The sequence below is a fragment of the Oncorhynchus keta genome, chromosome 35 (assembly GCF_023373465.1).
Source record: "Oncorhynchus keta strain PuntledgeMale-10-30-2019 chromosome 35, Oket_V2, whole genome shotgun sequence".
Lineage (NCBI taxonomy): Eukaryota > Metazoa > Chordata > Actinopteri > Salmoniformes > Salmonidae > Oncorhynchus > Oncorhynchus keta.
The window spans coordinates 82,705,450-82,727,665 of NC_068455.1; the positions used below are offsets into that span (position 1 = coordinate 82,705,450).

A 22,216-nucleotide genomic window follows, 5' to 3' on the forward strand; every position below is an offset into this window, starting at 1 on the left:
CAAAACTTCTCCTTAGGTTTCCAGGTAAAACAGAGACAAAACTTCTCCTTAGGTTTCCAGGTAAAACAGAGACAAAACTTCTCCTTAGGTTTCCAGGTACAAACACAATACAATAAATTGGTTCTATGAAAGTTCCCAGAACTGTAACGGTTCTCCTCGTCATCTGAGGAAGAGTCGTCAAAGATCGGACCAATGCCGCAGCGTGGCATGTGTCCGTGTTAATCTTTAATAAATCAACTGAACACTGAATAAGAAAACAACAAAGAGAGTGAAACGAAACAGTCCTGTATAAGGTGCAAAACACACAAAACAGAAAACAAACAACTACCCACAAATCCATTGGGGAAAAACAGACTACCTAGGTATGATTCTCAATCAGAGACAACGATTGACAGCTGCCTCTGTTGGGGACCATACGAGGTCAAACCAAAACTACATTTAACATTTAAGTCATTTAGAAGACGCTCTTATCCAGAGCGACTTACAAATTGGTGCATTCACCTTATAACATCCAGTGGAACAGTCACTTTACAATAGTGCATCTAAATCTTAAGAGGGGGGGTGAGAAGGATTACTTATCCTAGAACAACACATAGAATGCCCACCCCAACTCACGCCCTGACCAACCTGAACAAGAAGCATAACAACAAAGGCACTAAAGGTCAGGACGTGACAAGAACGTTTGTTAGGTCACAGCAAAATGTTCTCGTAACACAACAAAAAAACTCTACTGTACTATGTTTAGTTCTTAGCTTTCTGGAACTGAGGAAGGAAGACCATGAACACGGCTGGAGCTGGACCAAGTTCATACCTGAGGAAGGGCGGTTGAGGACGATGTGTGTGCCAAGTATTTACTTAAAATGGGGTGTTGGGGGGTGGTGAATGTTATGTATGCTTGGTCTCTCTCCAACAACCAAAAACAGCAGTGGTTTCATAATGTGAAATGGCTAATGCAAACTTTCTAAACCCAGGGGGGTGGGAAGACTAAGTCCAGGTCAATGTAGAGTAACATTCAAAGATGTAACATTCAGAAAGACTATGATGTGACTGGAGCTGGACCAAGTACATATTAAGGTTCCTGCCAGGGTTGTTCTCTCACCTCTCATCATGTGTCCGTGTTAAAGATGTAACATTCAGAAAGACTATGATGTGACTGGAGCTGGACCAAGTTTTCTTGCCAGGGCTGTCAGCTATGATTAGTCTGGTTTTTGTAACATCAATGTCACTCTGGTCTCTCTCTTCCCTTCCAACTGTCTCTCTGACCCTCCATCTCTCTACCCCCTCTCTCTCTACCCCCCCCCTCCCTCTGACCCTCCATCTCTCTACCCCCCCTCTCTCTCTACCCCCCCTCTCTCTCTGACCCTCCATCTCTCTACCCCCCCCTCTCTCTCTACCCCCTCTCTCTCTGACCCTCCATCTCTCTACCCCCTCTCTCTCTGACCCTCCATCTCTCTACCCCCTCTCTCTCTACCCCCCCTCTCTCTCTGACCCTCCATCTCTCTACCCCCCTCTCTCTGACCCTCCATCTCTCTACCCTCCATCTCTTTACCCCTCCATCTCTCTTCCCTTCCTCTCTCTCTGACCCTCCATCTCTCTACCCTCCATCTCTCTACCCCTCCTTCTCTCTACCCCCGTCTCTCTCTACCCCCCCTCTCTCTCTCTACCCACCCTCTCTCTACCACCCTCTCTCTCTACCCCCATCTCTCTACCCCATCTCTCTACCCCCTCTCTCTCTCTACCCACCCCTCCCTCTACCCCCCTCTCTCTATCCCCCTCTCTCTCTACCCTCCATCTCTCTACCCCCCTCTTTCTCTACCCCCTCTCTCTCTACCCCCATCTCTCTACCCCCCTCTCTCTCTACCTCCCCCTCTCTCTACCCCCCTTCTCTACCCCCCTCTCTCTCTATCCCCATCTCTCTACCCCCTCTCTCTCTACCCCCCTCTCTCTACCCCCCTTCTCTACCCCCCCTCTCTCTCTATCCCCATCTCTCTACCCCGTCTCTCTACCCCCCTCTCTCTCTCTACACACCCCTCTCTCTACCACCCTCTCTCTCTACCCCTCTCTCTCTACCCCCCCCTCTCTCCCTACCCCCCTCTCTCTCTCTACCCCGCTCTCTCTACCCCCCCTCTCTCTCTCATCCCTCTCTCGCTCTTAATTCAATGGGCATTATTGCCATGGGAAACACATGTTTACATTGCCAAAGCCACTGAAATAGATACTCAGCAAAAATAAAATAAACAATAACAAATGAACAGAAAACATTACACTCACAGAAGAACATTTCAAATGTCATATTATGCCCATATACAGTGTTGTAAACGATGTGCAAATAGTTAAAGTACAAAAGGGAAAATAAACCAACTTAAATATGGGTTGTATTTACAATTTTCTTTGAGGCAACAGTTCACAAATCTTGCTGCTGTTGTAACATAATACACAGGGAGTCAAGCAGGTGCAGAAGGTTTAATTAATAATGAAATGGTACGGTTGAACAAACATGAGAAACGTACTGAGAGAAAACAACACTACCCAATGGGGCGGCAGGTAGCCTCATGGTTAGAGCAGGTAGCCTAGTGGTTAGAGGCAGGTAGCCTAGTGGTTAGAGGCAGGTAGCCTAGTGGTTAGAGGCAGGTAGCCTAGTGGTTAGAGCAGGTAGCCTAGTGGTTAGAGCAGGTAGCCTAGTGGTTAGAGCAGGTAGCCTAGTGGTTAGAGCAGGTAGCCTAGTGGTTAGAGCAGGTAGCCTAGTGGTTCGAGCAGGTAGCCTAGTGGTTAGAGCAGGTAGCCTAGTGGTTAGAGCATTGGGCCAGTAACTGAAAGGTTGCTTGATCGAATCCCCGAGTTGACAAAGTAAAAAATCTGTCGTTCTGCCCCTGTTCCTAGGCCGTCATTGTAAATAAGAATTTAACAAGTCAAGAACTGACTTGCCCAGTTAAATAAAGGTTCAATACAAATATATATAATGACTGATGTCAACTGAGGGCTAAGGGAGAGGGAGAGAAAATTATGACAAGGTGTGTGTAATGATAGGTGACAGAGGGAGCAGGAGTCGGTGTGACAGTAACCCCCCACTGTCGATCCTGGATGATGTTAAAGTTCAGGATGTCTGCCACCAGGAGTACAGGAGGGACCTAACAGGACCACACCCCTCCCAGTCCACCAGGTGCTGATGTTGGGAGTACAGGAGGGACCTAACAGGACCACACCGCTCCCAGTCCACCAGGTACTGGAGCTGATGTTGGGAGTACAGGAGTGACCTAACAGGACCACACTCCTCCCAGGATAAAATTGCAGGATTAGTTTCCCTGCTGGAGTGTGCTGGGAGGATTTGGTTTGTGCACATACTGAACAGGAGTTGACTTAGCAGGAAATGTCCTGCGCCAAGGTTGGGCACCAGTACTTATCGGAGAGGGATTGGATGGTGCGGGTGATACCTGGGTGTCCAGCGGTGAGGGATGTGTGTGCCCAGGTCGACAGCCAATCTCTCAGCCCATGGGGACGTAGATGTGCTCTGGAGGGCAGGTAGCAGGAACCTGGTGGATGTCACAAAATCCCGGGGCCAACGATATGGAAGGACAGATTGATGGACTGGAGGACACTCACAGGGCTCTCCATCGACGTGGAACCACATGGTGAGGGACAGCAGGTCGTCCGGAATCCTGGTCCCCAGGCAGTGATTCTTATCCTCGACCAGGAGATGGTGTGGTTATGAAGTTGGATCCTGGGAGGCCCGAGGATAACGTTGTGTACGTCGACAGTGATGATGAGGAAGGGAAGGCCTTCCTGGTGCATGGGTTCCATGGTGAGGGTGAGTGGTGCTGTGATGTGCTGGATCCCAACGGCTCAGTATCCAGGGCTTGGAAAGGAAAATGAGAGGAGAGTGGGCAAGTTATAGTCAAGGAGGAGGTGAGAGTCTGGTCGATGAAATTTCCTGCGGCACCGGATTCAACATCTGAGGCACAGCCAGCCAGTGAAATGGGAACCAGGAAGGGTTTGGTGGAAAATGATGATGATGTAATACTCACAACTACCCTGGGAGATGGAAGGTCACAGGGCAGCCCCTCTGCTCTACTTGACCCCAGGGTGGGACACACCATTCAGGCCGCAATAGGGACAGAGCCCCAGCTGTCTCTGCCGCGGAGAGGTATGTGCCCCCTACCTCTATGGGTTCAGGCTCTGCCTCAGCACAACCACAGGAGGGAGGTGAGTGGCGAGGTGGGGACTGGCGCTCCCGAAGAATGTTATTCAGACGGATGGCCATCACGATGAGTGCGTCCAAGGATAGGTTGTCATCCCGACATGCCAACTCCGTCTGGACCCCATACGCTCAGTCTTCTCCGAAATAGAGTGCGGAGCGCCGACTCATTCCATCCGCTGAAGGCTGCCACAGTCTGAAAGGTGAGGGTGTACTCCAGCGGTCGGGGCATCCTGCTGGAGTTGGAAAAGTCACTCATCTCCCTTCATGACCTCTGGAGGATGTTTGAAGACCACCCTGAACAGAGACATGAACCTCTCATAGGAACCCAGTTCCTCAAGTACTCTCTCCCGGACGGCGGTAGCCCACTCCAACGCTCGTCCGGTCAGCAGGGAAATTACCATGGCAACCTTGGACCTCTCGGTGGTGGGGGCTTCCATCTGATAGGCGAAATAGATGGAGCACCGGAGTAGGAAGCCATGGCATTTCGATGGAATACCATACTTCTCCGGAAGGGACAGTCGGGCATCATTGACCTGGGTGGACGGATGGGTAGGCTGGGGGACTGGTTCACTGTGATGACCCGTGGTAGGAGGCCCTCTGTTAGGGGTGTATGGAGAACCTCGCTGGTGGTGTCGAGGTCAGTGGAGAACGCGGAGGACCTACTCCATGGCCGTGCCAGCTGGTCGTGGTGTTGTTGGAGCAGATGACCCTATTCCTTGAACGTCTGGAAGATGGTGTTTCCATCTGTAACATAATATGCCGGGAGTCAAGAAGCAGGTGCAGAAGGTGAGTTTAAAGATGAAACGATACAGATGAACAAACATGAGAAGCGTACTGATCGTGAGAGAAAAACCTAACGACTGATGTCTACTGAGGGCTAAATAAAGGTAAAGTAATCATGGAGAAAATTATGACCAGGTGTGCATAATGATGGGGGACAGGTGTGCGTAATGATGGGGAACAGTTGTGCATAATGATGGGGAACAGCAGTCCGTAATGATGGGGAACAGGTGTCCGTAATGATGGGGAACAGGTGTGCGTAATGATGGGGAACAGGTGTGGTAATGATGGGGAACAGGTGTGCGTAATGATGGGGAACAGGTGTGGTAATGATGGGGAACAGGTTTGTTTAATGATGGGGAACAGGTGTGTTTAATGATGGGGAACAGGTGTCCGTAATGATGGGGAACAGGTGTGTGTAATGATGGGGAACAGGTGTACGTAATGATGGGGAACAGGTGTCCGTAATGATGGGGAACAGGTGTCCGTAATGATGGGGAACAGGTGTGTGTAATGATGGGGAACAGGTGTACGTAATGATGGGGAACAGGTGTCCGTAATGATGGGGAACAGGTGTGTGTAATGATGGGGAACAGGTGTGCGTAATGATGGGGAACAGGTGTGCGTAATGATGGGGAACAGGTGTGCGTAATGATGGGGAACAGGTGTGCGTAATGATGGGGAACAGGTGTGTGTAATGATGGGGAACAGGTGTGTGTAATGATGGGGAGCAGGTGTGTGTAATGATGGGGAACAGGTGTGCGTAATGATGGGGAACAGATGTGCGTAATGACGGGGAACAGGTGTGCGTAATGATGGGGAACAGGTGTGCGTAATGATGGGGAACAGGTGTGGTAATGATGGGGAACAGGTGTGTGTAATGATGGGGAGCAGGTGTGTGTAATGATGGGGAACAGGTGTGCGTAATGATGGGGAACAGGTGTGCGTAATGACGGGGAACAGGTGTGCGTAATGATGGGGAACAGGTATGCGTAATGATGGGGAACAGGTGTGCGTAACGATGGGGAATAGGTGTGTGTAATGATGGGGAACAGGTGTGTGTAATGATGGGGAACAGGTGTCCGTAATGATGGGGAACGCTGCCAGCGCCGGAGAGAGAGAGCAGGAGGATATACTACTACTCTCTGGAGATCAGGCCCAAATCCCTGTCATTTGCATGAAGAAATGTAAGCGATACAAAGGGAGAAGGTTGGGGTGTCTTGATAGGATTCGAAGGCGAGTGAAGTAAAACGCCATTACCAAAACAAACTTTATGATCTACGGTCGAGACTATCAACAGGACATTAAAAACTATAATATCTTATGTTACACCCAGTAGTGGCTGAACAACGACACATATAATATAGAGCTGACTGGGTTTTCGGGGCATCGGCAGGACAGGGCAGCTGCGTCTGGTAAGACGAGGGGCGGTAATGTGTGTCTATTTGTCAATAACAGCTGGTACGCGATGTCTAATATTTAAAAGGTTTTGAGGTATTGCTCGCCTGATGTACAGTACCTCATGATAAGCTGTAGACCACACTATCTACCAATAGAGTACTCATCTATATTAAAACCTCTTTTATAAAGCAGGTTTGATCCGGACAAAAACAGCTTTCCAAAACACAACGTCACTACAAAACATTTCAAAAGTTGCCTATAAACTTTGCCAAAACTACTTTTGTAAAAGAACTTTAGGTATTTTTAAACGTTAATAATCGATCAAATTGTAGACGGGGCAAACTGTATTCGATAGAGAAAGTAAACAAGACATGCCCCTTTTTCCCTCTTGCGTAACTCTCAACAGTGTAACGTTGTTTCAGGAAGTGCCTCTTCTTCGTTTCACCAATGAAGAATCTCAAATATAAAAAAAACATTAGGATTTGTTTAACACTTTTTTGGTTACTACATGATTCCATATGTGTTATTTCATCGTTTTGATGTGTTCTATTATTCTACAGTGTAGAACATAGTAATGAAAAAGAAAACCCTTGAATGAGTAGGTGTGCCCTAACTAGTCCTAACCAGCCCTAACTAGTCCTAACTAGCCCTAACTAGTCCAAAACTTTTGACTGTTACTGTATGTACTGTACAGTCATGGCCAAAAGTTTTGAGAATGAAACAAATATTAATTATCACAAAGTCTGCTGCCTCAGTTTGTATGATAGCAATTTGCATATACTCCAGAATGTTATGAAGAGTGATCAGATGAATAGCAAAAATCCTCTTTGCCATTGAAATGAACTGAATCTCAAAGAAAACAATTTCCACTGCATTTCAGCCCTGCCACAAAAGGACCAGCTAACATCATGTCATGTCAGTGATTCTCTCGTTAACACAGTTGTGAGTGTTGACGAGGACAAGGCTGGAGATCACTCAGTCATTCAGTTGGAATAACAGACTGGAAGCATCAAAAGGAGGGTGGTGCTTGGGATCATTGTTCTTCCTCTGTCAACCATGGTTACCTGCAAGGAAACATCATTGCTTTGCACAAAAAGGGCTTCACAGGCAAGGATATTGCTGCCAGTAAGTCAGCACCTAAATCAACCATTTATCAGATCATCAAGAATTTCAAGGAGAGCGGTTCAATTGTTGTGATAGTCAATAATATCATTCGACACTTATGAAATGCTTGTATTTGTACTTCAGGATTCCATGGAAACATCTGACAAAATATCTAAATCTTATATCTCAATCTTTCTCTGGTGGTGAGCTGGATAGATATATAGCACCCTCTAGTGGCTCAATGGTAGAGATTATTATTATTTATTATTATTGAGGTTGTGTAACTGTACTTTACGATGTTGGGCCCTTCCTTTGGCCCTGGAAAGTCCCTATGTGCCCTTGTCAAAAGTAGTGCACTACATAGGGAATATAATACAAGAATACACATTCAGATAGATAGTTAACATTCAGAGGGATAGTTAACATTCAGATAGATAGTTAACATTCAGATAGATAGTTAACACTCAGGGGGATAGTTAACATTCAGATAGATAGTTAACAAAAGGAAGAGCCTGTCCACGCCCTTAGTACATTGAACAAACTCTCTCTCCTGATACAGACTATCTGCCAGATAACACGTGTACAACATTTGACATAAGAGGACCTGGTGCTGCACGGCCACACACACAATGGGATTTTATGTGAGAGGTCATGAACTCCAGCCATAAACAGGTTACACTGTGTGTGTGTGTGTGTGTGTGTGTGTGTGTGTGTGTGTGTGTGTGTGTGTGTGTGTGTGTGTGTGTGTGTGTGTGTGTGTGTGTGTGTGTGTGTGTGTGTAATAAGGTGTAACCCTTATCTAAGGTAGCTCTGGTCCATGGCGTTGGGTCTACAACGCGTGTAGTTAAGAAACACAGCCTATATTTCTTGTTACAAAACCCTCGCTATAAAAGGGAATTATTCAATCCCATTTTACGGCCTGCCAGAGGTGGGTACATGTGTTCCGGTCATAAATTCCAAATGGCACCACATTCCCTAAATGGGCCCTGGTCAGAAATGTTCCTAACCCTGGCAGTCATTCTGAATGCAGTTTGTGGTTGAATAAAAATGTACTGTAACCCGTTGGATATACTAACTCTGGCTGGATTCCAATAGGAATCACATATCACTTTGCAAGCCACTTTTGACTTGCAGGAAGGGTTGCACATTATTCATTTTTTCCCTCATAATATCCAGGTTGGAAGGTAAAATGGCAATCCTTCAAAACCAGGATTTTTTGAAAAAATCTGGGAAAGTTAGTGGAATCTTGAAACCCTACTTGCAGGCCTGATGTGGCCTGTAAACCATGAGTTTCATGCCATCGTATTAAGGTACAGCTTAAAAATAGCAATTCACTTGGTGAAGACCACAGGACTGAACATGAATGAAATCAACAACCTTGTCTCCAACCATGTTTCCCAGCCACAGTTTCTATGGAAGTAAAGGCATACTGTATTATTATTATTTTTTTAAATCACAACAGCTGTGACGGAAACAGGAAGTTCGTGGTACAATTTTATAAATGCCAACAGATCATCTGTTTATTCGCCGTGGTGGGAAATGTGTTTAGTAAAATTAATTAGGCGGGAAATGGTAGCGGAAAGGCCTTTGTGTGTAAATATTTATATAATATTTATATAATAACCAAAAGGGAATTTTTACTAATTAAATGTCAGGAATTGTGAGAAACTGACTTAAACTTCCCACTTCAACTGTAAATATTTTTGCATCTGAGCTCCTGGAGTGTGTGGCTGTCCTTCATTTTTTAAAGTGATGTATTTGTTTGACAGACGTGGATCGGGAACCGGAGGAGGAAGTGCCGTCTGATGGGCATCGAGATCCCGTCCCCTAAATGTGGGCCGGCCGTGTTCCTGACATCACAGGAAGGGGAGGAGTCTCCCTCTGCGCTGAGTTCCGATGGGGAGGGGCTTGGAACACCAGAGTTGGGAGACAACCTAAATGATGGAGCGTCCTTCTGTCTGTCCGAGGGTGAGACGCAAAGTCGAAGTAAACTTCGAGTCACGGGATGATACTGTGTGACTATAGTTTCGATAGGCTACAAACTTATCAAAACAATTATGATGAACTTCTACAGAGGGGTGAAAATGCAAGGGGATCTTCATTCTCCTTTCCAATATATATAGAAGGTCTTATTATTATTCTGGCAACATGATGATGGATATTAAAACTTCAGTGCACACGAAACGTTGAACTTTAAATTGTTTTTATTTAGTACATGAAAGCTTAACGTACATGTTGTGTTTATGGCTGTCCTATTATACGTCATCACGCACTGATTTTGAGGGGGGGGGGGTATGCTATGCAGTAAATGGGGGTATGCTATGCAGTAAATGGGGGGGTACTTTTCTTTATGCTGACTGTAGAATATTCACATGGAAATCTCAGTCATGTGGAAATCTAGCTTCTGTCACTAACAATTCTCAGTCATGTGGAAATCTGGCTTCTGTCACTAACAAATTCAGTCATGTGGAAATCTAGCTTCTGTCACTAACAAATCTCAGTCACGTGGAAATCTAGCTTCTGTCACTAACAATTCTCAGTCATGTGGAAATCTAGCTTCTGTCACTAACAAATCTCAGTCATGTGGAAATCTAGCTTCTATCACTAACAAATCTCAGTCATGTGGAAATCTAGCTTCTGTCACTAACAAATCTCAGTCATGTGGAAATCTAGCTTCTGTCTGTCACTAACAAATTCAGTCATGTGGAAATCTAGCTTCTATCACTAACAAATTCAGTCATGTGGAAATCTAGCTTCTATCACTAACAAATCTCAGTCATATGGAAAGCTAGCTCTGTCACTAACAAATTCAGTCATGTGGAAATCTAGCTTCTGTCACTAACAAATTCAGTCATGTGGAAATTATTGTAATGACCTGACTAGGTCATAAATGAACAATTGTCCAGACAGAGGCTTGAGTTTACGGGTGACGGTTTATTACACCAACTTTACACAGGCTACTGTTTGGGCCGTAGCACACGCCAAATAGATGACAGATAACCCACAAGCCAATCGTGACCTTCTCTTGTGAAACCCAGACGTAGAGAGAGAGAACAAAGGCTGAACCTGGTCTTAACTTCCAATGCTCCACCCCTGCCCAACCCCCTCCACGCCACTCCGCCAACCACCAGGATGCCCGGCATCAGAACATTCCAGGCATTCCCGTGATTGGCAGATAGCAGGTTGATTGACAGGTCGGACCCCGCGAACACCGGGTACTGGTCAGTACAACACAACCACCTCCTAGCCTAACACATAACACACAGCTGTCTGTGCGGGTCGCTACACAGCCCCCCACCACAAAGTCCCTCGTCCCCGAGGAACAAACAAAGTCTCTGGGCGACCCGGAGGTCTCCTTTGCCTGCGTGGCCGTGATGGTCGCAGAGTGCCCCTCTGGGACCCAGGGGATGAAGGCAGGGATATGGGTGACAAGGAAGCGGGAACGGGTAATACAGTCCGTGGCTCTGGGGAACCACGCGGTGACACGGGGGGGAGACAGGGGGAGTGGGCTGTCTGGAGCCTTGTCTGCGGCACCTGAGGGTGGGTGCCTGGAGAATGTCATTGCCAGAGAGGGGAATTGTGGGGGTTCCTGGGGTTTGGGGAGAAGAGGCCCCTCTGTATGGGGCTAACCTGTCCCGGTGCAGTGCCACCTTTCTCCCCCTGGGAGGAAGCTGCACCCGGTACACAACCTCCCCTACCCTCTCCAGGACACTGCAGGGTCCCACCCAGTGACTGTCCAACTTGGGGCATCTGCCTTTTTTTCCTTAGGGGCTGTAGACCCAGACCAGCTCCCCAGCTACAAAGTGCCTTCCCCGGGTGTGCACGTCATAGTTCCTTTTCTGCCTCACACCTGCATTCACCAGCTGCTCTCTGGCGAAGGTGTGGGCTGTCTCCAGCGGTCCTGGAGTCTCCGGGCATACTCCGGCGGAGGAACATGAGGGCTATCCAGGGGCCGACCAAACGCCATCTCCGCAGGGGGTGCGGATCTCTCTCCCAGCATGAGGAGGGCAGGCGTGCAGGAAGTGGAGTCTTGGACAGCGGAGCGGCATGCCATGAGGACCATAGGCAGGTGCTTGTCCCAGTCACGCTGGTGTTTGGAAGAGACGATGGCCAGCTGCTGTCCAAGCGTTTTGTTGAAGCGCTCCACAAGGCCATCACTTTGAGGATGGAGAGGAGTAGTGCGGGTCTTGTGCATACCCAGCCTCTCACACATGGTGGCGAACACACGGGACTCAAAGTTTCTGCCTTGGTCGCTGTGGATGGACTCTGCAGCTCCAAACCTGCTGAACATCCCCGCTGTCAGGGCGTCGGCGATGGTCTCTGCCTCCTGGTCAGGCAGAGCATAAGCCTCGGGCCATTTTGTGAAATAGTCCATGGCCGTGAGCACCCAGCGGTTTCCACTGTCTGTGGTGGGGAGCGGCCCAACTACATCCACTCCCACCCTCTCCATGGGAGCCCCCACTGGGAACTGTTGGAGCTGAGCATGAGAGCGGCCTGGGGGCCCTTTCTCGCTGTGCAGTTGTCACAGCGGCGACAAAAGTCCTCCACATCCCTCTTGTGCTGCCCCCAGTAGAAGCCCTGACGGAGACGGCGCAGTGTTTTGTGACCCCAAAGTGTCCAGTCCCCACCCCCCCATGAGTACTCTGGAGCACAGCCTCCCGCAATGCTTTTGGGACCACCACCTGCCACCTCTCCTCTCCCGTAGCTGACTCCTTCCATGCCCGCTGTAGCACGCCATCAGCCAGCCGCAGTCTCTCAAACTTCGACCACAACCCTTTGGTCGCGAGTGAGCGCTGTCACCTCTTCCCATGGTGGCCTCACCTGCGCCTCTACCCTCCTCTGCCCGCAGCTCTCTCTCCCGTCCCTCTCTCCGTTCACAGTGGCGGCAGCCGTCTGCAGTACAGGGCCGACGGGACATGGCGTCGGCGTTGGAGTGGCGTGCCCCTGCCCTGTGCACCACCGTGAAGTCATACGGCTGAAGCTCCTCCAACCAGCGTGCCACCTGCCCCTCTGGCTCTCTGAAAGACATGAGCCACTGGAGAGCAGAGTGGTCAGTCCTTACAGTAAAGGGCAGACCACCCAGGTAGTACTTGAAGTGTTTGACGGAAGCCACAACAGCCAAGAGCTCCCGCCGGGTGACACAGTAGCGGCGCTCATGTTTGTCAAATGTTTTGCTGAAGTACGCCACCACTCTCTCCCCCTCTGGCCCCACCTGGGCCAGCACCCCACCCATGCCCACATTGCTCGCGTCTGTGTCCAGGATAAAGGGCAAGGTGAGGTCAGGGCGAGCACGGGGCCTCGATCAGTGCACGTTTGAGGGTGTTGAACGCCTCCTCACACTCCACTGTCAAGTGAAAGCCTTGTCCTTCGGCAGCAGGCGGTTCAGTGGAGCAGCAATGCTTGAGAAGCCCCGTACAAACCTCCTGTAGTACGAGGCCAGGCCCAGGAAGCTCTTCAGCTGACGCTGGTCGGTGGGGGTGGGCCAGTCTCTGACAGCCCCTACCTTGTCCTCCATGGTGCTGATCCCCTCCTTCCCCACTCGGTGGCCCAAGAAGGACACCTCTCTCCTCATGAAGTGGCACTTCTCGGGGTGGAGCTTCAGACCTGCGGCAGCCACCCTCTCCAGCACACGCCGTAGCGCCCCAGGGCTGACTGGAAGGAGCTGCCATGGGCCAGGATGTCATCGAGGTATACCAGACACTGCTGTCGGGGGATGCCATCCAGCACCCTGTCCATCAAACGCTCAAAAGTAGCTGGAGCGTTGCACAGGCCAAAGCACAGGACCTTGAACTGCCAGTGTCCTCTGTTAGTGGAGAACGCAGTTTTGGCTCTGGCCTCTGGGGAGAGGGCACCTGCCAGTAGCCACTGCGGAGGTCTAGTGAGGAGAACCAGGAGGACCCCTAACCAGGTCCAGCGACTCATCGATACGTGGTATGGGGTATGAGTCCTTCCTGGTTACCTCATTCAGCCGCCTGTAGTCCGCACAGAACCTCAGCTTGCCCCCTTCTTCGGAACCATGACGACTGGCGCCGCCCAGGGGCTGTCTGAGGGCTCAATGAAGTCTGCCCGCTGCATCTCCAACACAGCCTCGTCTGCCGCCTCCTGGCGTGCCAGCGGGATACGGCGGGGACGCATCTTGATGGGTCGAGCATCACCTGTGTCGATCTCATGCTGCACCAGATGAGTCTGACCCACCTCTTCCTCACTCAACGCAAAGCTGTCTCTGAATTCAAACAGCAACTGCCACAACCGTTCCTGCTGCTCAGGGTCAAGACCAACACAGTTCCTCCCCCATATCTCCCTCACTGCAGACAGTGTCCTCTCCTCTCCCATCTGGGGTAGCTGGGCTGGGGGGGTGCGGCCCGGGCTCACAGAGGGCTGTGTCATGGAGGTAGCTGGGGGAATGTAACACACCGCCGTAGGTGACAGGGGGACTGGGGAAAAGTCACACACAGCTGTGGGGGAGGGCACAGCCATGAGTCTCTGCTGCTTTAACTGTTGGAGTAAAGGGTTTGTTGGGTTGAGTGAATGTGACATTAGGGGGGCCATGGTGACTTCCGTCCCTCCCTGGAAGCTCAGTGTGCCCCTATTTAGGTCTAACTGGCAGCCTGTGCTCTAAGAAAGTCCAACCCCAGGATACAAGGGTCCTGCACAGCCGCCACCCACACAGGATGACGCACAGTCCTGCCCCCTACTGTCAGAGTCATTATTCCCTTCCCTTTCATGGGTGCCAGCTCACCTGTGACTGTGCGGAGCTGCACAGTTGTAGGCTCACACTGAGTCCAACCTGGCACAATATCTGGCCTCACCAGGGTTACTGTGGACCCAGTGTCCACCAGGGCGGAGCAGGGCACCCCCTCCACAGTGACAGGGACATGACAAAAGTCCCCAACACAGGTCCGGCCCACCACAACAACAGGCTCCATCCGCTTGCCCTCGTCTGCTTCTGGGGAAGTGGAGCCTTGCTTCCCCGTCTGTGCCGGTGGGCTCCTCCTGAAGATGATGGTGGTTGGGATAGAAAGCCAGGGGTCCGCACTACCCGGTCTATGCGGACCCCGAGCCGTTTCCCTGAGCTCTGGGGACATGGGGCAATCTCGGCGCAGATGGCCTGGCTGGCCACAACCCCAGCAGACCCTGGGACCAGGGCGTGTGTTTCGTTCCGCCTGTAGCGACACAGCACGAATGAATTTTGTCATTTCGGCCACCCAAGCAGGCTTTTTCCGGCTCCGGGCTGCTCTGCCCCCAGCTCGCACAGAGGTGTGTCTCCCTGCACCCCCACCAAAGCCCCAGCTGAAGCCCCAGCCCACACCAGCTCCCTCTCCAAAGCCATCTCCAAGGCTGTCTGCAATGACTCAGGATGAGCCAGCTGGGTCTGTATGCGCAGCTCCGTAGGAGAGGCGCCTGTATGAACTGGTCCCGTGCTAGCTCGCTCTGCACGGAGGGGGCATGTGAGCATATGCCCGCCGAGAGAGGCTCTCAATGTCATTAGCTAGCACCCGTAGAGGCTCTCCAGGATGCCTGCGTCTATTACTCAGTTCGGAGCGCAGTAGCCCGGGCTGTACACACTGTCCATAGCGCCTCCTCAGTGCTCCCACTAAAGCACCATAATCATGCCTGTCCTCGGGGCTAATCAATATCAAACAGGCCAGAGCTTCATCCGTGAGGCATAAAGCCAACTGCAGTGCCCTTTCTTCATCCGACCACCCCTAAAATGAGCTAACAGTTCAAACTGAGCATGAAAAGCTTCCCAATCCGCCTTACCGGAATACTTCGGGGTCTTAACAGATACGGACGCAGCTGGGAACTGGGCGTCGCCATGTTTGTTTACATCCTGAGCCCCAGATTCCTCGTCACGCCGCGTCGCGTCACCACCCGGTCCGCCCACCAGAATCCGCGCGAAATACAGTCGGCCGAAGCACTCATGCCCGCTTCAGCCGCCATCGCTCTAACGTCCTCCCTCAAGCGGCCTCTGCGCTCCGACGCCCTGGCGATCTCCTCAGACAGAACCCCCGACGTCCATTCACACGCACCTCCTTGGTCATAATCGTCCCCTACCTCCACCTTCACTTTCGGATTCCCTCGAAGCATTTTTCAATCCCGTTCTCACCTACGGTAGCTAGCCACATAAGTCAGCTAGCTAGCTGGCTAACTTGTATCAACGTTTTACTTCTGACACCAATGTAATGACCTGACTAGGTCATAAATGAACAATTGTCCAGACAGAGGCTTGAGTTTACGAATTGACGGTTTATTACACCAACTTTACACAGGCTACTGTTTGGGCTGTAGCACACGCCAAATAGATGACAGATAACCCACAAGCCAATCGTGACCTTCTCTTGTGAAACCCAGACGTAGAGAGAGAGCAAAGGCTGAACCTGTTCTTAACTTCCAATGCTCCACCCCCTGCCCAACCCCCTCCACGCCACTCCGCCAACCACCAGGATGCCCGGCATCAGAACATTCCAGGCATTCCCGTGATTGGCAGATGCAGGTTGATTGACAGGTCGGACCCCGCGAACACCGGGTACTGGTCAGTACAACACAACCACCTCCTAGCCTAACACATAACACACAGCTGTCTGTGCAGGTCGCTACATTATATTGGAGGCGTGGCTTAGTGGGGGCGTCATTCAAAATGTCCAAACTTATGCAAAAAAGCTTATCAGTTTGAATATTGACTACAAAATCACTTTTAGTAACCTGTACTCAGATATATTAAGTAAAACAGTTATCCCCCACAAAAAAATGGAGCATTGACAGCACATTGGGGTTTACACTGTGTATAGGGAATAGGGCGTCATTTGGGAGGTGATATATATCCAGCCGCTGTCCTCCTGTTATGTAGCGGTTTCCTCTTATCAAACTCTGACCGCACCGCAGGGCTGTAAACACATACATAGTCCCTCTCCAGATAGGTTAGACAACACATAGTACTAAGTCCACCGCAAGGAGGATTACATTCGTTGACACAGAGTAACGTTCGTAGTTTAGCGGCAACTTTCCGTTACAGGCGCAGGGTAAGTGACGATAAATATGTAGCCTATTTTTGTTTGAACAATTACTAGCGCATGAAAATGTTTGTTTTTGAACGATAATGAATTAATGTGAATAGATGTTACAGTTGTTTAACTTAAAGACGGGAACGGTAGAGAGCAATAGGCAATATTTACATGATATCACTTTACTGTTGCAGAAAGAAACCAGCCAAATACACCCGTCGTATTTATTCCCACACGCTACCTCGCTGTCTCATTTCTGACAGGACATGTCCCTATAATTATTCCCACACGCTACCTCGCTGTCTCATTTCTGACAGGACATGTCCCTATAATTATTCCGACACGCTACCTCGCTGTCTCATTTCTGACAGGACATGTCCCTATAATTATTCCGACACGCTACCTCGCTGTCTCATTTCTGACAGGACATGTCCCTATAATTATTCCGACACGCTACCTCGCTGTCTCATTTCTGACAGGACATGTCCCTATAATTATTCCGACACGCTACCTCGCTGTCTCATTTCTGACAGGACATGTCCCTATAATTATTCCCACACGCTACCTCGCTGTCTCATTTCTGACAGGACATGTCCCTATAATTATTCCGACACGCTACCTCGCTGTCTCATTTCTGACAGGACATGTCCCTATAATTATTCCGACACGCTACCTCGCTGTCTCATTTCTGACAGGACATGTCCCTATAATTATTCCGACACGCTACCTCGCTGTCTCATTTCTGACAGGACATGTCCCTATAATTATTCCGACACGCTACCTCGCTGTCTCATTTCTGACAGGACATGTCCCTATAATTATTCCGACACGCTACCTCGCTGTCTCATTTCTGACAGGACATGTCCCTATAATTATTCCCACACGCTACCTCGCTGTCTCATTTCTGACAGGACATGTCCCTATAATTATTCCGACACGCTACCTCGCTGTCTCATTTCTGACAGGACATGTCCCTATAATTATTCCGACACGCTACCTCGCTGTCTCATTTCTGACAGGACATGTCCCTATAATTATTCCGACACGCTACCTCGCTGTCTCATTTCTGACAGGACATGTCCCTATAATTATTCCGACACGCTACCTCGCTGTCTCATTTCTGACAGGACATGTCCCTATAATTATTCCGACACGCTACCTCGCTGTCTCATTTCTGACAGGACATGTCCCTATAATTATTCCGACACGCTACCTCGCTGTCTCATTTCTGACAGGACATGTCCCTATAATTATTCCCACAGGCTACCCCTCTGTCTAATTTCTGACAAGACATGTCCCTATAATTATTTCTGACAGGACATGTCCCTATAATTATTCCCACAGGCTGTCTCATTTCTGACTGACATGTCCCTATAATTATTCTGACAGGCTGTCTCATTTCTGACAGGACATGTCCCTATAATTATTCCCACAGGCTGTCTCATTTCTGACAGGACATGTCCCTATAATTATTCCCACAGGCTGTCTCATTTCTGACAGGACATGTCCCTATAATTATTCCCACACGCTACCTCGCTGTCTCATTTCTGACAGGACATGTCCCTATAATTATTCCCACACGCTACCTCGCTGTCTCATTTCTGACAGGACATGTCCCTATAATTATTCCGACACGCTACCTCGCTGTCTCATTTCTGACAGGACATGTCTCTATAATTATTCCCACACGCTACCTCGCTGTCTCATTTCTGACAGGACATGTCCCTATAATTATTCCGACACGCTACCTCGCTGTCTCATTTCTGACAGGACATGTCCCTATAATTATTCCGACACGCTACCTCGCAGTCTCATTTCTGACAGGACATGTCCCTATAATTATTCCCACACGCTACCTCGCTGTCTCATTTCTGACTGACATGTCCCTATAATTATTTCCCTAATAGGAGAGCACCGTCAGAATGTCGGAGCCGTTAAACAGCCAGATCCCGGGGATGGAGGACACCAAAACTAACGGGACTCCTAAATATGAGTCTACCGGTACCGCCAAGTCCCTTCAAGGTTCAACCGTTAGTTTCCATAACATCCACTATAAGGTGACGCAGAGGAGCGGCTGTCTGTGTATCAAGAGGAAGACTACCACCAAAGACATTCTCGTAGATCTGAAGTAAGTCGACTAGACACTGTTGTTGAGATTTAATCAGGCCTATATCTATATATCTATATATCTATATAATATACAGTACCAGTCAAAAGTTTGGACACACCTACTCATTCAAGGGTTTTTCTATATTTGTAATATTTTCTACATTGTGGAATAATAGTGAAGACATCAAAAAAGTGTTAAACAAATATATTTTTTTAAATTTTTGAGATTCTTCAAAGTAGCCACCCTTTGCCTTGATGACAGCTTTGCACACTTGGTATTCTCTCAACCAGCTTCACCTGGAATGCTTTTCCAACAGTCTTGAAAGAGTTCCCACATATCCTGAGCATTTGTTGGCTGCTTTTTCGTTCACTCTGCTGTCCAACTCATCCCAAACAATCTCAATTGTTTTGAGGTCGGGTGATTGTGGAGGCCAGGTCATCTGATGCAGCACTCCATCACTCTCCTTCTTGGTCAAATAGCCCTTACACAGCCTGGAGGTGTGTTGGGTCATTGTCCTGTTGAAAAACAAATGATAGTCCCAATAAGCCCAATTCTGATTGGATGGCGTGTCGCTGCTGTGGTAGCCATGCTGGTTAAGTGTGCCTCTACATAAATCAGTCACCAGCAAAGCACCATCACAGCATCACAGCATCACAGCATCACAGCATCACACCATCACACCATCACAGCATCACAGCAAAGCACCATCACAGCATCACAGCATCACAGCATCACAGCAAAGCACCATCACAGCATCACAGCATCACAGCTGTCATTTCTCTTTGCTTATTTGAGCTGTTCTAGCTATAATATGGACCAAATAGGGCTATCTTCTGTTTACCACCCCTACCATATCAATTTATTATAGACTGTAGCCTTTACAGAGGAACCATGTCAGTCTGCTTTCTGATCCTATTATAATGGGGAGACTATAATTCTATGGTTGAATTCTATACTCACTAAGTGGCTCTAGATGAGAGCGTCTGCTAAATGACCCAACGTGTGTGTTGTGCTACTGTGTGTGTGAAGCGAATTCACTTGGGGAGGAGGGGACGTACATGACAACTCAGATCAAACACAAAATATTACCTTCTGTATCAGAGGAAGGAAGCAGGTTCAGGAGACCAGCAGGAGGAGACACACACACACACACACACACATACATACACATACACATACACACACACACACACACATACACACACATACACACACACACACACACACATACACACACACATACACACATACACACATACACTAACCTAAATAATATTAAACCCAGACATTTCCTAAATAATACCTATTGAATCAGAGGAAGGAAAGGGACTGGTTCAGAGGCTCAGCAGGAGGACACACACACATGCACATACACTTACACACACGCTGGGGTCATGGGCCATTACTATCCTGAAACCCCCTGCTTTCATAAATCCATTATCTTATTTAAGGAAATTACTTTCAACATGTAACAACAAACAATCTCCCATGTTGATCCATTGGGAGTCACGTCGAGAGGGGGAGCTGGGAGTAGGCGTGTCTCCCAGCGGGTCACCATGGGAGCTGGGAGTAGGCGTGTCTCCCAGCGGGTCACCATGGGAGCTGGGAGTAGGCGTGTCTCCCAGCGGGTCACCATGGGAGCTGGGAGTAGGCGTGTCTCCCAGCATTTCACCATGGGAGACTGGAGAGGGGGAGCTGGGAGTAGGCGTGTCTTCCAGCGGGTCACCATGGGAGCTGGGAGTAGGCGTGTCTCCCAGCGGGTCACCATGGGAGCTGGGAGTAGGCGTGTCTCCCAGCGGGTCACCATGGGAGACTGGAGAAGGGGAGCTGGGAGTAGGCGTGTCTCCCAGCGGGTCACCATGGGAGCTGGGAGTAGGCGTGTCTCCCAGCATTTCACCATGGGAGACTGGAGAGGGGGAGCTGGGAGTAGGCGTGTCTCCCAGCATTTCACCATGGGAGACTGGAGAGGGGGAGCTGGGAGTAGGCGTGTCTTCCAGCGGGTCACCATGGGAGCTGGGAGTAGGCGTGTCTTCCAGCGGGTCACCATGGGAGCTGGGAGTAGGCGTGTCTTCCAGCAGGTCACCATGGGAGCAGGGAGTAGGCGTGTGTCCCAGCGGATGTTACTATTACTGTACTAAAACTTTAGATAAAACTATACTAAATATATTCACATCACCAAATCCTAAAACGCACTGTTTTGCATAGAAGGTCTACAGTAGCCTCAACAGCACTCTGTAGGGTAGCACCATGGTGTAGCCAGAGGACGGCTTGCTTCCATTTTCCTCTGGGTACATTGACTTCAATACAAAACCTAGGAGGCTCATGGTCCTCACCCCCTTCCATAGACTTACACAGTAATTATGACAACTTCCGGAGGACGTCCTCCAACCTATCAGAGCATGAACTGACATGTTGTCCACCCAATCAAAAGGACCAGAGAACGAATCTAGTACCGAAAGCATAAGCTACAACTAGCTAGCACTGCAGTGCATCAAATGTGATGATTAGTTAACTCAAAGAGAAAGACAATAGTTTTAACAGTTTTGAATTATTTATTTTTTTCAAAAACTAAGGAGAAGCAAGAGAGAGAAAAAGAGTGGGAGAGCTAGCTATATTTCATAGTAAAAAAATGTTCAAATGAAGCTAGCTAGTTTAGCCTACTCAAACACCCGTCTCAAATAAAGAAGGATGCCATGTTAGCTAGCTGGCTATGGCTATCCGACACTAGAACTCTTCCAAGTCAAGGTAAGCTTTTAGTTTTATACATTTATTGCCACCGGGACCCGCCAACATATCTGATAAACTGCTTGCTGCTGACTGGGACCTGTACTCCATAATTGTAGCGGGTTTACTATGTAAACTATGCCAACGACGTAGGCTGAGTGTAGCGATTAGTGGTTATGATATGGAGGTTTGGCTTGGAAATGTGTGTCCACAAGGGAAGGAAAGAAGTTGAGAGGAGGAGAGCATGAGGAAAGATATAATAATATGAGAAGAAATTAAACAGTGCCTCCAGAAAGTAATGAGATCACAATACCCCCATAATGACATCACAATACCCCATAATGACAAAGCAAAAACAGGTTCTTAGAAATATCACATTTACGTAAGTATTCCGACCGTTTACTCAGTACTTTGTTGAAGCACCTTTGGCAGCGATTACAGCCTCGAGTCTTCTTGGGTATGACGCTACAAGCTTGGTAAACCCATTCTTCTCTGCAGATCCTCTCAAGCTCTTTCAGGATGGATGAGGAGCGTTGCTGCACAGCTATTTTAAGGTCTCTCCAGAGATTGATCGGGTTTCATGTCCAGGCTCTGGCTAGGCCACTCAAGGACATTCAGAGATGTGTCCCGAAACCACTCCTGCGTTGTCTTGGCTGTGTGCTTAGGGTCGTTGTTCTGTTGGAAGGTGAACCTTCGCCCCATTCTGAGGTCCTGACTAGTCTCCCAGTCCCAGCAGCATGATTCTGCCACCACCATGCTTCACCGTAGGGATGGTGCCAGGTAACCTCCAGATGTGATGCTTGGCGTTCTGGCCAAAGAGTTAAATCTTGGTTTCATCAGACCAGAGAATCTTGTTTCTCATAGTCTGAGAGTCTTTAGGCGCCTTTTGGCAAACTCCAA

General features: G+C 49.0%; 1 protein-coding gene across 1 annotated transcript in view; it reads left to right on the forward strand.

Moving 5' to 3' along the window:
• The first annotated feature begins 16,261 nt into the window (after positions 1-16,261).
• Positions 16,262-22,216, forward strand: part of LOC127916411 (broad substrate specificity ATP-binding cassette transporter ABCG2-like) — a 51,000-nt gene continuing 45,045 nt past the window's right edge. The window contains exons 1-2 of the mRNA XM_052498186.1: positions 16,262-16,500; positions 18,390-18,610. Of these exons, the coding sequence (XP_052354146.1) occupies positions 18,405-18,610 (206 nt within the window). The 5' untranslated portion in view covers positions 16,262-16,500; positions 18,390-18,404. The remainder of the gene's footprint in view (positions 16,501-18,389; positions 18,611-22,216) is intronic.